At 34.4% G+C, this 17,652-nt stretch overlaps 1 protein-coding gene across 1 annotated transcript; it reads left to right on the top strand.

Annotated features, from left to right (window-relative positions):
• The first annotated feature begins 13,066 nt into the window (after nucleotides 1-13,066).
• LOC114190320 (receptor-like protein 46) lies at nucleotides 13,067-17,043 on the top strand. The gene is given in 5 exon segments (XM_028079153.1): nucleotides 13,067-13,913; nucleotides 13,916-14,489; nucleotides 15,353-15,662; nucleotides 15,664-16,171; nucleotides 16,174-17,043. Coding segments are annotated over 5 exon segments (2,985 nt in total). The 3' UTR covers nucleotides 16,920-17,043.
• Nucleotides 17,044-17,652: the final 609 nt, after the last annotated feature.

The following is a 17,652-nucleotide window of genomic DNA, read 5'->3' as shown; positions in this document are numbered from 1 at the left end:
TTCGACATTAGTCAGCCTAAAATCTCCCCCACAAGCACGATGCTAGACAGAGAGGTAGGCTCTGGACCGACCTCGCCACGAGCGAGTTGAAGCCTCAGTACACTGAGAGCTGGCCGACCTGACCGACCTCGCTACAAGCGAGTTGAAGCCTCAGTACGCTGAGAGCAGGCCGACCTGACCGACCTCACCACGAGCGAGTTGATGCCTCAGTACGCTGAGGGCTCTCCTCGGTCCGACCTTGCTACGAGCGAGTTGAAGCCTCAGTACGCTGAGAGCTGGCCGACCTGACCGACCTCGCTACGAGCGAGTTGAAGCCTCAGTACGCTGAGAGCTGGCCGACCTGACCGACCTCGCCACGAGCGAGTTAATGCCTCAGTACGCTGAGGGCTCTCCTCGGTCCGACCTCGCTACGAGCGAGTTGAAGCCTCAATACGTTGAGAGTTGGCCGACCTGACCGACCTCGCCACGAGCGAGTTGATGCCTTAGTACGCTGAGGGGTCTCCTCGGTCCGACCTTGCTACGAGAGAGTTGAAGCCTCAGTACGCTGAGAGCTGGCCGACCTGACCAATCTCGCCACGAGCGAGTTGATGCCTCAGTACGTTGAGGACTCAACTCGGATCCGACCTCGCTACGAGCGAGAGAATACCTCTGTACGCTGAGGACTCAACTTGATCCGACCTCGCTACGAGCGAGAGAATACCTCAGTACGCTGAGGACTCAACTCGGATCCGATCTCTCTACGAGCGAGAGAATACCTCAGTACGCTGAGGACTCAACTCGGATCTGACCTCGCTACGAGCGAGAGAATACCTCAGTACGCTGAGGATTCAAATTGATTAGACCTCGCTACGAGCGAGAGAATACCTCAGTACGCTGAGAACTCAACTTAATCATTTTATCTTACTTGTGTTAGTACGTTGAGAACTCAACTTAATCATTTTATTTTATTTGTGTTATGTTGAGGTCTCCCTAAGGCCGACCTCAGCTATATCATTTTATATATTACTTGTCTTATGCTGAGGTCTCCCTCAGTCCGACCTCAGTTTAATCATTTCTATCTCGAGGTCTCCCTTGGGCCGACCTCAGGTTGATCATCTTACTTGTGTTCTTTTGAGGTCTCCTTCAGGCGACCTCAACTTAATAATTTTACTTATCTTATGTTGAGGTCTCCCTCGTGCCGACCTCATATGTTGAGGTCTCCCTCAGGCTGACCTTATATGGTAAGGTCTCCCTTAGGCCGACCTCAACTTGATCATTTTACTTATTTTATGTCGAGGTCTCCTTCGGACCGACCTCATCTTTATCATGTTATATATTTACTTGTCCTATACTAGAATATGTGGACGGTTTATGACAACCTTTCATCCCAGCAAGTTGAGGACTCAAGGTTGGAGGACTGTGTACCGTCCAGGGAATGGCCGACCTCAACATGCTCATCAGGATTCCGACTTGATAAATATTTATCATAAAACAACGAGTTTTAGTCATAGGCCGAGGTGACGAGCATTTGGGCTGAGGTGGCCGAGGTGACGAGCATTTGGGGCAAGGTGGCCGAGGTAACGAGCACTTGGGCCGAGGTGGCCGAGGTGACGAGCAAATATCACTAGATTTTAGGAATAACCACCCACATGCGAGATTTCAGGAGAGAATAGTGGAGAAGTGGGTAGGTTGGTTAGCTAAAGATCTGACATTAAAATAGCAGTTTAAAAACTGAAGGACTCTATATATACATAAGGGATTAAGGAAAAAAGGGGAGTGAACTCAGGAGTGAGAGAGAGAATTATTGTTCTGGTTTAGCCATCATTCCTAGACCGGAACAATTATGTATTATATTTTATTTGAATTTACGAATAAAATATGTTGACAAATATTTATTTTTATTTTTTTTGTAAATACCCACAAGTATCCGTAAATATTAAAAAATTATGCGAATACTCACATAACAGATACTAGACAAATATGAATAAGTATAAGATATAAAATAGATATTTATCCGAGAGCTATTATTCTTACCCTAACCGTCGATTGCCATCCTAGTTCCCACCTTTAAGTCTTCTTATTGCCCTTTTCTCAATTTGTAAATGGGAAACATTGTTTGAGAAAAGGTAAGCAACGATGATCAGTCAAGGTTATAGATGATTTTTTTTTCTTCTACAAATAATACCGAACACTATACCACCAAGTGGGAATTCGATTTTCCAGAGACTAAATTTTCAATCTACTTTTTTGTTTTTTTTCTAATTCGGGTCACATAAGCTACCTGCAATTTGGTTCTGGGAAGCCAAATTTTCGATGTGGATTTGATTTTTTTTTTCGTCTCTGTGTCTGTATATGCATTTGGAGTCGGGATTAAGCTTCTGCAGTCCAACCTGACTGTGGAGTTTTTGATTGCTTTTTTTCATCGCAATTCGATTATAGGGAAGACCGATTTGTGGGAATGGGATCTGTGAATTATGTGCTTGATCGAAAATTTTAATTTAAGAAAATACTTTTGTACCCGTCCAGAAACAGCGCGTCGATATTTTACCGATGATAAGGTCAATATATTACCGATGATAGGGTGGTGATCAACAAAGAACAGAGATATGAAGTGGCATCGCCATAAAGCCGATGGTTAAGCAAGGATGAGCAGAGGTGTAGAGTTGTATCACTATAGAGTCGATGTCAGTAAGGATAGCAAATTAACTTCCTTGTAAGAAGCTAAGATTAAGGAAATAATACTAACGAATATTATGTAATTATTATAGTTACATTAGTTATTATTTAGGTTGGTTGAGATTTAGGAAGATATTGATGATTATCTTTAAGATTATTATGTATATCTATAATATTTGTAACTGATTCATTTACTATAAATAAGAATATTACTCTCATGGTCAAGGGATATATTGTTTTTGACCTAAGCAAGTCTTAAGCTATGGTTAAAAATATTTCTTCCTTTTTGTTTTTGGTTAAGAATTATCTGGCACTTTTCTTGACCAGAACATTGGCGCCCACCGTGGGGTCCGGTAAAACTCGATCCCAACTTCACCAAATTTCAATAAGAAACGCTACAACAAAAAATAGAGATGAATCGCGCAAGAAGGCAGAAGAAGATCTACGACTCTTAAGGGAAGAAGCACTCAAAGAAAGGGAGATACTTCGGAAGGAGACCGAGGATACCCATCATCGGCTGGAGGAAGCCCTTTGTCATCAAGAGCAACTGAAAAAACTCAATGAAAACATGCAGTAGCAGATTACGCCTTTGCAATACTCACAAGAAACTTTTGACATATGCGAATCATGAGAAGATGATCGATCTATGCTCAGTCTCTACTTACAGATCAACAATTAATCATTGCGATCGAAGCTTATGCTCTTTCTCGATACAGGTACGAAAAAACCCAAAGTTCCAAGTATGTTGCTATTTTTTGACATTAAAAAATTGGACAAAAATTACAAACCAGAAAATCTAAACAATTTCCTGATCACAGTCACGAATCATTCTACTCTTCTTGTATTATGTAGGGGTCACAAGTATAAATTTAATAGTTTTACAAATTTGATTAAATGATTTCTTTAGGACACTAAAAATAAAAAGCTAGAATGATTAATTTAAAAAAAAATATTATTTTTGTAATTTATAAAATATACATTGTTATGTTGTTTTAACTTAAATATATTGTCGGATAATGTGATCTTAATTATGTGTACATGAATAATAAATTGATTTGCTAAAAGATAATAAAATATATTTATATAACGGAATTATTATTATCGATTGTTCCTTTTATTTTTAACCATTTTATTATCAAAAGAGCAAAATAGTGAAATTAATGAATAATACAAGTTTTATGAATTAATTACTTGTCGTCCTTTTCAATGCATAAAACTAAATGACTTTTACATTAAAGTTTGCCTTTGAAATATTAAATGAAATATGTGTTGTGTTATTTATATTAAAATATATGTTTCTCATTAATATTTTATTTAATATTATTAAATAAATAACTTTTAGGGTGAAGTATTTTATATTTAGAGGAGTTTTAAGAAAATATTCTTAACAATTTAGGAAGATTTAATCTACCGTAAAGTTATTTCAAAATATCAATATAATTATTTTATATGGTGCTAGAATTATAAAATAAGATTGTTTAAATATATAAACTAAGATGTCGATACATATGTTAAAATGTGAGTATTATAGTAAATATTACTAGTTATCTTTAAAATAAATTTATTGTTACTAGATATAAATGTGTTCTGGTGTTACTTTATTTTAATAACAAACATAATTATTTTATAATAGTATGTTATTTTAATCAGCTTAAAATTTTTGATGATATCTTATAATTCATTATTTATTTGGTATGATTTTTATAAGTTAAAATTATTTAATTAAAATTAAGATATTTATAAAATGTTTTACATATAAATATTTCAATTGTCATATATATACATGTTATATTATGTGAATTACTAACGGGAATTTCATAGATATATTAAAAGTTCATTCATCATGTTTAAATCAATAAAGACTGGCTTCAGATTGGAAATAAGATAAAAGAGCCTTCGTGTTCTATTCCAAGCCGAGTTGCTTGAGGTTTAAAAAGAGCCTTTGTGTTCTATTCCAAGCCGAGTTGCTTGAGGTTTAAAAAGAGCCTTTGTGTTCTATTCCAAGCCGAGTTGCTTGAAGTTTAAAAAGAGCCTTTGTGTTCTATTCCAAGCCGAGTTGCTTGAGGTTTAAAAAGAGCCTTTGTGTTCTATTCCAAGCCGAGTTGCTTGAGGTTTAAAAAGAACCTTTGTGTTTTATTCCCAACCGAGTGGCTTGAGGTTTTGAAAAGGTTATTGTGACTGAGAGCTTGGTCATGAACCTAGTCATGAACGAGATTGAGAACTCGGTTCATGACCAAGTGATTAATTGCTTTGGAGTTTTATAATGTGTTTGCAGGATTGAGAGCTCGATTCATGAACGAGTCATTAATTACTTTAAAGTTTTATAATGTGTTTGCAGGATTGGATTGAGAGCTTGGTCATGAACCTAGTCATGAACGAGATTGAGAGCTCGGTTCATGACCGAGTGAAGATAAATAATCAACCAGCAACAATGAAGCAAAATAATGGGGAGTGAAAACAAAGGATTATACAGGTATAATGAAAAATACCTGTAAGAATGAAATCATGAAGAAAAAGGGTAGGTAGAATGCAATGATGGATCGTGGGAAGTTGTGAATGACGATTTATTTGACAACTTTTGAGTTCCTCATTTCGAGAAGAGGAACTTCAAAAAGTTAGAGAGCTATGTACCCGTCCAGAAACAGCGCATCGATATTTTACCGATGATAAGGTCAATATATTACCGATGATAGGGTGGTGATCAACAAAGAACAGAGATATGAAGTGGCATCGCCATAAAGCCGATGGTTGAGCAAGGATGAGCAGAGGTGTAGAGTTGTATCACTAATGCCAAATCTTTTAATTATGTCGCTTCCTCCTCATGTAGGTATGAAAGCGAGTTTGTATAGCTTGACTCTTGAAACATTTTCTTGGTTGATGCTTTCAACATGGTCAACCATTCAAATGATGTTCCTTGAAGAAGTGACTTTTGTTAAGCAATTAACTTGTTATTTAAAAAACCAATGTATTTGGTCTGACAAAAATGCGTAAAAGTATGCAAAAAATTATCATTAAAACCAAGCACTTCATTTTGAATAAATAAAAAAAAACAAACATAACATACCTTACTGTCAGCTTACATGTCACCATTGCAATCACTGTCTTCACTAAAACCACTTATTTTGATGAAGAAGTTAGGTCAATTGATGTTAGCATAATTCATGCAAAAACTCATTCTTAGTGATTTACGCCAAAATAATAAGTTTGATAAATAATTCAATTCATCACATAAATGAAGTGTATCACGCTAGCAAACCTGAATGCAAAAATAACATGTATATACGATATAACTTGTACAAAATATAAAGGATAACCAATAACTTTTATAAGTTAGCTCGCACCAATGCACATGGTTGAGTCATCAATAAGCACATAATTCAGATAATACTTTACTGAATAAGTCAATCACAAAATATGAGCCCTGCTCAACATATGATTAATATGGATATGTAATATGGAAATCTTAGACCATGGGTTCAAACTTATTAACTCATTAGTAGGCATGTATTTGGATTTTCAGTGTACTCCATAAGGCAATCACTGAATATCATCCCTGCTCAATTATAACTAATAGGGGTAACCAATGTGCAAATCATAAACCATGGGTTTGCAGTTATGAACTCTTAAGTAAACACATATTTGGATTTACAGTTTACTTAGTAAACCAATGAATGAATATCATCCCTGCTAAACTATAACTAACATGAATATCTAATGTGTAAATCATAGAGCAAGTTTTCGCAGTAATTATATCTTAAGTGTGGATTTACAGTTTACTCAATAAGTCAACAAATGCAAAATCACTCATGCTTCATTATAACTACCAGGGATATCTAATGTACAAATCATACATCATAGGTTCGCAAATATTAAGTCTTAAGTAAGCACATATGTGGATTTATAGTTTACTGATTTAATCCAAGAAAAATGTAAGCGGAAGCATTTCAGAAACAACAACAACCAAAATAAGAACACATAATCTTAACCCTAACCTCAACAACCCACGTTCAAAACAAAAACCCATCTTCGGTCTTGCTTTTTACACAAAAAATAATCACTATCAATACGAAAAAAATAAATACAACTTACTACCACACACATTTCGAAGAAGCGACCCGATTAGATTTCACCACAGAGACGAAACCTACAAATTTACGCCACTACAACGATGATGACATTACAAACAACAACAAAAATCTCTCCTTTCCACACAATGGATACGAACGCCGAACCATTGAAGCTTTCGTCTAATGGGTAAACCCACACTGTTGCGACGAAGAGGAAAAAAAGGGGGTTTTTAGAAAAATAGGGATTTTGGAAAAATAGGGGTTGAAGATGAAGAATGGTGGTTGAAGACGAACATCAATGTTTGAAGACGACGAACAAGGTGCTTTTTAGTTCAACTATTGGCACTTCCGCTCTCTGTTTTTTTCTCCTCCAATTTCCAGTCTCGCTTTTTACTTTTTCTCCCTCGCTTTATTCCAAAAAGCCAGCATGAAAATTAAAAAAATAAAAAATAAAAAAGCATATGCCATGTCAGGTTGTGGAAGAAGTTGTCAAAAAGTGGTTGTTAATATATCATTTTCCAATGTTTAATATCGAAAATTAGCTTAAAGAGTGCCAAGTTATACAAATTATGCTCAAAAGGGAAAGTTGAGATTTTCTAATAGCGTTGCCAACCACTTAGAAAGTGGATTCTCTGGATTGGCTATAGTTGGGCGAGGGTTTTCCCATTGGATGACACCAAAGTCAACGAGCTCACTAGATTAGTGTCAATCAGGACATTATAAGTAATTCTGAACATCACATCTAAGTAAAATACTTAAGCATAAGACGATTTGAGTCGTCCTGCCATTGTAGTACCAAACCTATCTCCCTTATTCCTTAAGGACTTACGAGTAACAATTTTGATGCTGAGCACTATACTCAACAACAAGTCAGAACTAAACATTTTTTCTCTCCCCACTGCCTCGCACAGACAAGAAAATACAACACTCGAACCAATCCTCTTCCACTGCATCACACATGTGAAAAGAACATCTTTTTATTGCTTCACATAGGCGAAAATGAGAACTACAGACTGTCAACAAAATATACATCATCACATCATGCGTGAAAAATAAAATTCGGTAAAGAAAACCCTTTCGATGTATACAGAACACTACTACTCACTCATTTAAAGAAAATGTGAGCCACCACTATTCCCCTTATTACTATAACCAACTCTTTACTTTTATAATAGGTATAATTACTGATTTGGTATCCCAATTTTTTAGTTAAGTTCAATTTGGTCCCCATACTTTTGGTTTGTTCAATTTAGTATTCCAATTATCTAAACATATTTAATTTGGTCATCTTGTTAAGTTGTAGTTAACACCGTGTTCGTACAGGACACATGTTAATTTACCATCGTGCCAATTTAAAATTGACACGTGTCCTGTACGGACACAATGTTAACTCCAACCTAATGGAGATGACCAAATTGAATCCTTTTAGATAATTTGAATATTAAATTGAACAAACCAAAAGTATGAGGACCAAATTGAACTTAATCAAAAAATTATGATACCAAATCAGTAATTATACCTTTAGAATACCACCGCATAATTAACGATCAGTAAAATTCTCCAAACCTGTCTATTTATTTCACAACTCCTAACCTATGTATTTTTCAATAAACCCTCTAACCTTTATAAACAATATTTAGTTCATTATATATAATAATAATAATAATAATAATAATAATAATAATAATAATTATTATTATTATTATTATTATTATTAAAGTGTGATTGCCATATATAATGTTTTAATTATCGTATTCATATACTTTTCTTTTTCATCTCGTGTATAAAAACCAAGTACTTGTATACAATATTAACCATATATACCGCTGCATAATATATATTCGTTCTCACATTTGGTACTCCTGTAATATATATAATACACTAATCTGCACATGATTTTTCTTGAAAATTGTATAAGTTAATATAAACTATAATCTGAACAACATCCCTATAATTTTATATATCACCTCTAACAAGCATGAAAAACTAAAAGTAGAGAATTCATGGGAAACGTTGCACCAAAGCCTGGCACCATAAGAATTATTAATTCAATGGGTGGAGAAACCCATTAATCACTGCGTCTACAGATAAGTTGTTGAAATCTTAGATATGATGAGACAAACGAAAGCGTAAATGAATTAAGCAGTGAAGGGAGGGAGTGTTGAAGGGTGAAGATGGCGAGTATAAGAAACAAAACTATTTATTTAGTTATGGTGGCGGCCTAAAATAACGGTGAGGGATGCCAATCTTCGGGATACGGGGGATAGGAACTAGCTTGTCTAGCGGGTCTCGTCGGAAAGTGTCGGAACTAGCTTTACGAGTCAACTCAGGAAGTACTGAAGAGGTGAAGATGGTGAGTAGTATAAGGAACAAAACTCGCGTCTCAGAACAGTATGCCATCTTCGTTATCGTAATCACCAATTTTATGTATGCTTCAATGAACCATAACACCTCTTTTATACTACCTCCTCTTTCTCCAAACCTACACCTTACGCATACTTCACCGACACACCAGCCAGAGTCAAGCGTTCCCACGTTTCAGTCTTCTTATTGGCTTTTGTAAATTTCTACTGTTTCAAAATAGTCAAGCGACATGACAATCCAGTCCAATCAAGTTTTTATACCGTCTCTAATAAATATTAAAAATATATCAATATCAATACTTTAAAAATATTTTTAATATAGTTTAAAATTTTAATATTAATATCAATTAATATATTTTGAAAGTATTATAAAAGAAATAACACATAAAATTTAGTAAAAAATTTAAATTCTAACAAATTTGGGGTTCCGAAAATTTGTTAACCTTATTTTTTTTACACTTATTGATAATTTTTTATTAAAGATTTTGATTACTAAAGTTAATTTGTAGGGTTCAAAAATGAGTAGTATGAGAAACAAAATTAGCATCCCGGTAAGCAATCTTCTTATTCATAACCTCCCAATTTTATTTACGCTTCAATGCAATCAATCATAACATCTCTTTTATACTACCTCCTCTTTCTCGAAGTTCACGTTACGCTTAGCTTTTGATAAATATTTTAAAAACATTACTTATATTATAGGACACTAAAAGCCATTATAAAAGTGGGAAAACAGGGGATGTTAGCCCCTTCCGAGAAAATTTCATTACTTTATTTTAATTTCTTTAAATTATTTTTACACATGCAATCAAGTCATTTGTATTAATTAATAATTTAATTTTATATTTTGGTGTTTGATTATTTTTTTTTCTCTTTATTGTTTTTATATAATTGATCCCTATTTTTTTAATAAAGCCAGAATTGAGTTTTATTTTTTTTTTAAATACTTTATTTGATCTATTATGTTAAATTTTCCTTATTTCTCTAGATGTTCGTTCAATTTTATCATCGTAAAATAATTGATCAACCAAAATCTTACTTCTCATATAAAATAAAGAAACATTAGAAACAAATAAACACTAGAAAGAACGAGTTAACAGTAACATTTAATTTATATATAAAAATTAAAGTATACACAAAGGTAGAAATAACAATATATAAACAAATTATAAATAATTTAAATCAAAATTTGTAAATAAAACACAATTAACTAAACAAAACGTTACTTCCTAACAATAACTTGTTATGGATATTGACAAGGGTAACAAATTGCACAAGTAATAAGTGGAAAGTTCAAATATCGTTTTTCCAAGAAAATCTCATTTGTTCAGAAAACTATGATTATTTAGTGATTAAGGCTAAGAACTTTAAGGTAATAAAAAGATTGAATTTTTAATAACATAATTCTAAATTATAGAAAGCAATTAAATTTATGAAATAACTATGTAGTAGAGACTTTACTGGGGTTAGATTTCATGTATCAATTCAATGTGAAAACACTAAATAATATACCTCTAATTTTTACTCTAGCATTTACACCACAAGCTAACAAACCCTAATTCCTTAGAGACAAGTCTTAACTTAATAATAAAAACCCTAATCCCATAGATGTTTTTACCAAAAGTTCGCATTAAATTCAAATGTTTATAATGATTAATTGATTAAACTCTATGTCTAGAAGAAAAATCTATTAGTTATTCTATCATAATCAAGGTTCTAAATTATTTTTCAATAATTAGATACCAACAAATAAGCAATCAATAATCATGCAATTAAGAACAATGATAGAACTAATGAAAAGAAGTATATTGGATAGCAGAAATCACAAAGAGTGAAGATACATTATATCCAATCCGAATTGATAAGGGAGTTAATTATTCCTAGACATTCTAGGCAGTTGAAAAGGAATAAATGATGAAAATAATAATGATGAGTGTCTTAAGCCTGTGTCTTTGTCATATTTCCTCAAGGGCAAGTTCCCTATTCCCAAAAGATTTATTTCTAAATTTATGATGCAATTTATTTAATGATTTTCATAATGTTGGGCGAATGGGCTGAACTATAATGGATTTGGAATTTGTACTTGAATGAATTTTACTTAAATATCCTAGATATATATATCTTTTAATCTTCTAAGATTTCATATCTTTGATATATTTTTCAATCTTATGATATCTACAAAATATTTCACAAAAAAATCCAAATACTTATCTTTTTCAAAATTATCTAATAAAATCTTAATTATCCAAGAAAAGATAAAATTAATACTTACCTTTTCTAAAATTATTGAAGAAACTCTTAATTATTTAAAAGATAATAATAAAAATACCAATAAAAGATAAAAAAACATAATAGAAAACATGATAATGTCAATTATAACTAAGTCGAGTCAAGTTCCAACCCACCTCAAGCCAAGTCTAGGCGAGCCCCCACCTCAAGTTGAGTTGAGTTGAGTCATGCCCACCCTGTGTCGAGTTAAGTCGTGCCCACATTGATTGAGTCATGTCAAATCCTCAGCGGGCCAAGTTATGTTAGATCCACATTGAGTTGAATAAAGTCAGTTCCATGTCAAGCCGAATTGAGTCAAGTCATTTTTGGTTGAGTTGAGTCAGGTAACATCCAAACAAGTCGAATTGGACTCATTTTAACTTTAGTCAAGTCGGACATAGTTCATAATAAGACCTCGTAAATTGAGGCTTAAATAAGGTTGACCAAGGTCGGGCCCACATCCGACAATATTGGATCGAGCAAACATAAGTTAGGTTAAGTAGGTAAGTTGGATTAGGCCCAAACTTTTCAATTAATTTGCAAGTAGAAACAATCAATTAAGAACCAATTTATAATTAGTGCAAAATATATAGGAATTAATTTATAATTTTATATATTATAAGGACTTATACAATTTTGAAAAGTATTTAGAGATGAATTTACAATTTAGAATATTTGAAAGACTCTACGATTTTGAGAAATATGTAATAGTTAATTAAATTCTTTTTGGTCGAAATCCACATTGTACTTTATCCTAACCCACTTTTATATAGTGCTTTTGACGGTTACTACTTTTTCAAATCCACTCGTTTGGTGAACCAATAAAAGGGAAATTTATTGGGTTCAAGTTGACCCATGAACTATGGCTGAGATTAACAGTTCTATACACAATATATACATACTTTAAAATCATTCGATATTTTATTAATTGGCTTAAATACCTTTTTAATCCTCATTTTCGTAGTGTTTGTTGCGGATGGTCCTCATATTGACAGAATATTTTAAACGGTCCTCATTTTTACCGAATGTTTAAAATTGTCCTCATTTTTGCAATTTGTATTTTATTTGGTCCTTTTCTGTAGCACCGTTTAAATCATTAACGGAGCATTGAAAAATTGAAATGAAGAGTGTAACTGCAATCCAGTGATGAAAGGGCAAATATTAGCTGCTTCCTCTACAAATCCGAGCTCAAGAAAGACGAAAATGACAAAATTTCCCTAATTGCAAAATTTTCCCTAAATTGAAAAATTAATATGTACAATACACGTAACACACCCTAATACAAACCGTGTCACCTGTACAATGCTCCGTTAATGATTTAAACGGCGTTACAGAAAAGGACCAAATAAAACACGAATTGCGAAAATGAGGACCATTTTAAACCTTTGGTTAAAATGATGACTATTTTAAACATTCTGTCAAAATGAGGACCATTCGCAACAAACATTACGAAAATGAGGACCAAAAAGGTATTTAAGCCTTATTAATTTAACTTATCATCATTAAACTAAATGTAAATATATATTCACGATGAATTTATCTAAATTATCGACGTGTCTATTAACCTCAAAATTCTAACGTTCACACCAGTTGACCTCAAGTCATCAATATTTCTGTTGCTGTATTCAGAGTTTAATTTGATAAACCAAGTGCCAAAATATTGTCTACTCCTAGCCAACTCTGTTCGTTGTATTCTAAAACTCTTCTGCAGACATGTTGAGGTTGGCTTTTGCTATTATTTTCCTTTTGACTGCGGCATTTGCAGTGTTATGTTCATGTGGCCATGCACAACTTGGTTTCAATGAAGAAGAAAGACAAGCTCTGCTAAGTATCAAAGGAAGCTTCAAAGATCCATCAAGGCTTTCATCTTGGGAAGGAAGTAGTTGTTGCCAATGGAAAGGTGTAGCTTGCAATAATCTTACAGGCCATGTTGTCAAGCTTGATCTCAGAAATCCTTGTTATCCCTTACAAGGAGCTTTTCAACCAGACTGTAAGTTTTATGACCATGTCCTTGAAGCTCAAAATCTTCACCCTTCTATATTGCACCTTAAATATCTAACTTATTTAGATTTGAGTGGAAACAACTTTCATAATACTTCAATACCAGAATCCATTCAAACCCTGCAACATCTGCAAGTCCTTTATCTCTCTGATAGTCATTTTAGTGGTAGGATCCCGTACAATCTTGGGAACCTCACAAAATTGCTCGTTCTTGATTTGAGCTTCAATTCTCATTTGTATGCGGATGACTTCTACTGGATTTCTCAACTTTCATCCCTCCAACACCTTTACATGAGTGATGTGTATCTTGGTAAGGCACAGAATTTGTTGCAGTCACTCAACATGCTTTCTTCTTTGATAGAAATAGAATTCATCAATTGTGGACTTGATAAGTTGCACACCCATCAACTTGTTAGCACCACAAACCTTTCCAGACTGGAATACCTCAATCTTGCAGAAAATGGACTTCAGACTCCGTTTCTGGATGTTTTTCAAAGTATGACTTCCATTGCAGTCATTGAGCTTTCTCACAACAACCTGAATTCCACTCCCTTCTGGTTGGAAGTCTGTTTCTTGATAGTAATGCGCTTTATGGCTCACTTCCATCTGCTTTACAGAATCTGACTTCCCTGGTTTATCTCGACCTTTCACAAAACAAGTTTGATTCTGTTCCATGGTGGTTAGGTGAGCTAAAGGGTCTTCAATACCTCAATCTTTCAGGTAATGATGTAAATCATATTGAGGGATCTCTAGCACATCTTCTGGGAAACTGTTGCCATCTTCAACAATTAGATATGTCAAGAAACAAAGTTCAAAGTGATGCACTTGGAAACCATATACAAAATGAATGCATTAGGCACGATTTACTGTATTTGGATTTAAGTTACAACGAATGTAATGGTCATTTGCCACCATGGTTGGGACAGCTTGAAAATCTAAGTTCGTTGATTATGATTGACAGTAAGTTGGTGGGATCCCTTCCTTGTGCTATAATAACAAAACTTGTCAATCTGAAGATATTGGTGCTTTCCAACAATAACTTCACCGGTTCTCTTCCTGACTGTGTGGGGGAACATGTCAGTTTAAACATTTTAATTCTTTCTTCCAATCATTTTGATGGGGTCATTCCAATGAGTTTTAGGGGGCTTCTCCCTGCACCTCCAACACTTATTCTGTACCCCCAAAAAAGACCCTTATACCCTTATTTATCAGAGTGGTGAAAGTCGTTAGGACGCAGTAAATTTCATTTACTGCGTCACCAACCTCCTACACCCCAAGCGTTTCGTTTCTTCTCCAGTGCTTTCTTTTAAAATTTTGCCCTCATTCTCTTCTGTTCCGTGGTCCCTGAAATTTTCCGTTTCATAAACTATATAATAACGCGTTTCAAACTTTTACTAGAAAAGTCGTTTCACTGGGAAAATCAAAATTTATGGGAAACGGATTACACAATCCGTTTCACAGTGTATGAAACGGATTGTGTAATCCGTTTCATAAAAAAATTTGCAAATTTTTTTATGAAACAGATTACACAATCCGTTTCATAAAAAAATTTGCAAACTTTTTTATGAAACAGATTACACAATCCGTTTCATAAAAAAATTTGTAAATTTTTTTATGAAACAGATTACACAATCCGTTTCACAAAACATATAATCAATAGAAAGTAGGGATATGCATATATTACAGATCAATATTTCCAAAAAACGAAAATTTAAACCGGGACTTGTGCGAATTATAATAAAAAGTTTGAAACGCGTTATTATATAGTTTATGAAACGGAAAATTTCAGGGACCACGGAACAGAAGAGAATGAGGGCAAGATTTTAAACGAAAGCACTGAAGAAGAAACGAAACGCTTGGGGGTATAGGAGGTTGGTGACGCAGTAAATAAAATTTACTGCGTCCTAACGACTTTCACCACTTTAATAAATAAGGGTATAAGGGTCTTTTTTGGAGGTATAGAAAAAGTGTTGGAGGTGCAGGAAGAAGCCCCCTGAGTTTTATGCAACTTGTAAGCCTATCAGATCTAGATCTTTCACGAAACTCTTTAAATGGCACCATTCCTCACAATATTGGTCAACTTCAAAATTTGTCCACCCTCTATCTCTCTGAAAATAAGTTACAAGGAAACATTCCTTACGGTCTTAGTCAGCTTCTAAACCTTCAGAATTTAGACATATCCCTAAATCATTTGGAGAATTTGGTGTCTGACATAAGATGGCCCAGCCAACTTGTCTACTTAAATCTCACCGATAATCGTATCAGTGGGTCACTTCCCCAAGATATTTCTGATAGATTGCCCAATGTCGGGTTACTTGCTTCTTGGAAACAACCTTATAAGTGGTCTCATTCCAAATTCATTGTGCAAAATGGACTCCTTGTACAGTCTTGACCTTTCAGGAAACATGTTAGTTGGTGAAATTCCTAATTGTTGGAGTGTTACTCAAAGACCCGGTGTCATAAATTTGGCATCCAACACATTATCAGGTGTCATTCCGAACTCTCTGGGTAATCTACCCACGTTGGCATGGTTACATTTGAACAATAACAGCCTTCATGGGGGGTTTCCATCATCTCTGAGAAATTTAAATCAACTTTTAATTTTGGATGTTGGAGAGAACCATTTGTCTGGGATTATCCCTTCATGGATGGGGAATACCTTTTCCTCGATGCAGATTCTAAGGCTACGGCAAAACAGGTTGAATGGAACAATTCCTTTACAATTGTGCCAACTCTCTGCACTGCAGATTTTGGACCTTTCAAACAACAACTTGATGGGTCCAATCCCTCATTGCATAGGAAATCTCACAGGTATGGTCTCAAAAAGAATATTTCTGTCAACCAACCTACTAGATCTGTTGAATGGTATGAACAAGATGTTAGAGTGGTAATGAAAGGAAGAGAACTTGAGTATACCAGAAATCTAAACTTTGTGGTAAACTTGGACTTGTCAAATAACAATTTGATTGGAACTATTCCAGAAGAAATAACATCACTTGGTGCATTGCTTGGCCTAAATCTGTCACACAATCGTTTGTCAGGACATATCCCCAAAAGGATAGGGGACATGAAATCACTAGAATCTCTTGACCTCTCTCATGACCAACTTTTTGGTGCAATTTCAGAAAGCATAACTAGTTTAACTTGGTTAAGCCACTTAAATTTGTCCTACAACAACCTTTCAGGACCCATTCCCAAAGGAACTCAATTATCAACCTTTGATGATCCTTTTATTTATGCTGGCAACCCACTTCTCTGTGGACCTCCACTGCAGAATATGTGTTTTGATGATCATTTGAAAGGTGGTAATGAAGATGAAGAAAAAGATGACAAAGAGGATAAAGTTGAGAAATTGTGGTTTTACTCTGTCATTGCACTTGGCTATTTTATTGGATTTTGGGCTGTGACTGGAAGCTTGTTGTTGCAGAGAGGTTGGAGGGTTGCTTACTTTCAGTTTGTTGATGAGCCGACACACAGAATAAATGTATCATTGGCGATACATTTAGCAAATTTTAAGGAATCATTGACAGGAATCCTGAAGAAGCTGCGTGACACTTTATGGTAGACTTTATGTATTCTGTCTCTCTTTTATGCTATTGGGAGGATTTCATGTTTATTTTTCTTCATAAGTAATTACCTGGACTTTGTAAAATGGGAATAAATGCTACTTGTAGAATTTCTTCTTTACCATATTGCTAAAATGTTTCATGTTATGTCCTTTTCCAATTCCCAAATAATCTGAGTGATAAACCCCTATGCTCATTACTCATTTAAGAAAGGTTGATGTTTGTAGTGACTTGGGAAATCGAATGATATTTTTAATTATTATTATTTTTATTATTATATAGTTTTTAGTTTGAACATGACGAAAACCAAAACGTGTGTTCATGTTTCTGACTGTTGCGAAAGTTTTTCCCTGTACCCTGTTGTACATAAATTTTATTCAGATAAGACACTTTAGTTTAGAATTGTTAACATAATTACCGTAGAAATCCATGAAAGCAAGAAGAAGAAGAACGTGATGAGGTAAAAGAAATCTGCAAACTGAGAAAGAAGAAGACGCGGGTAAGAAAAACACAGGTACAATCTGAGCGAAGGGAGGAGAGGAGAAGATAAGAGGCAGAGGAAAAGAAGTGTGTATTTCATTGATATATAAACTTCTAATAGCATAGAGATTTACAAAAGTCTTAGATTTCCTCCTAATACAGTGCAGGATCAACCAAGGTATCATCCAAAGAAATGATAAAGTCACGAGTGATTTAGGCATGGCAAACCTGAATTGTGTTTGTAACAATGGG

Source organism: Vigna unguiculata, chromosome 7 (genome assembly GCF_004118075.2).
Source record: "Vigna unguiculata cultivar IT97K-499-35 chromosome 7, ASM411807v1, whole genome shotgun sequence".
Classification (NCBI taxonomy): domain Eukaryota; kingdom Viridiplantae; phylum Streptophyta; class Magnoliopsida; order Fabales; family Fabaceae; genus Vigna; species Vigna unguiculata.
Note: the sequence above shows the minus strand (reverse complement) of the source record. Positions and strands in the feature narration are given on the sequence as shown.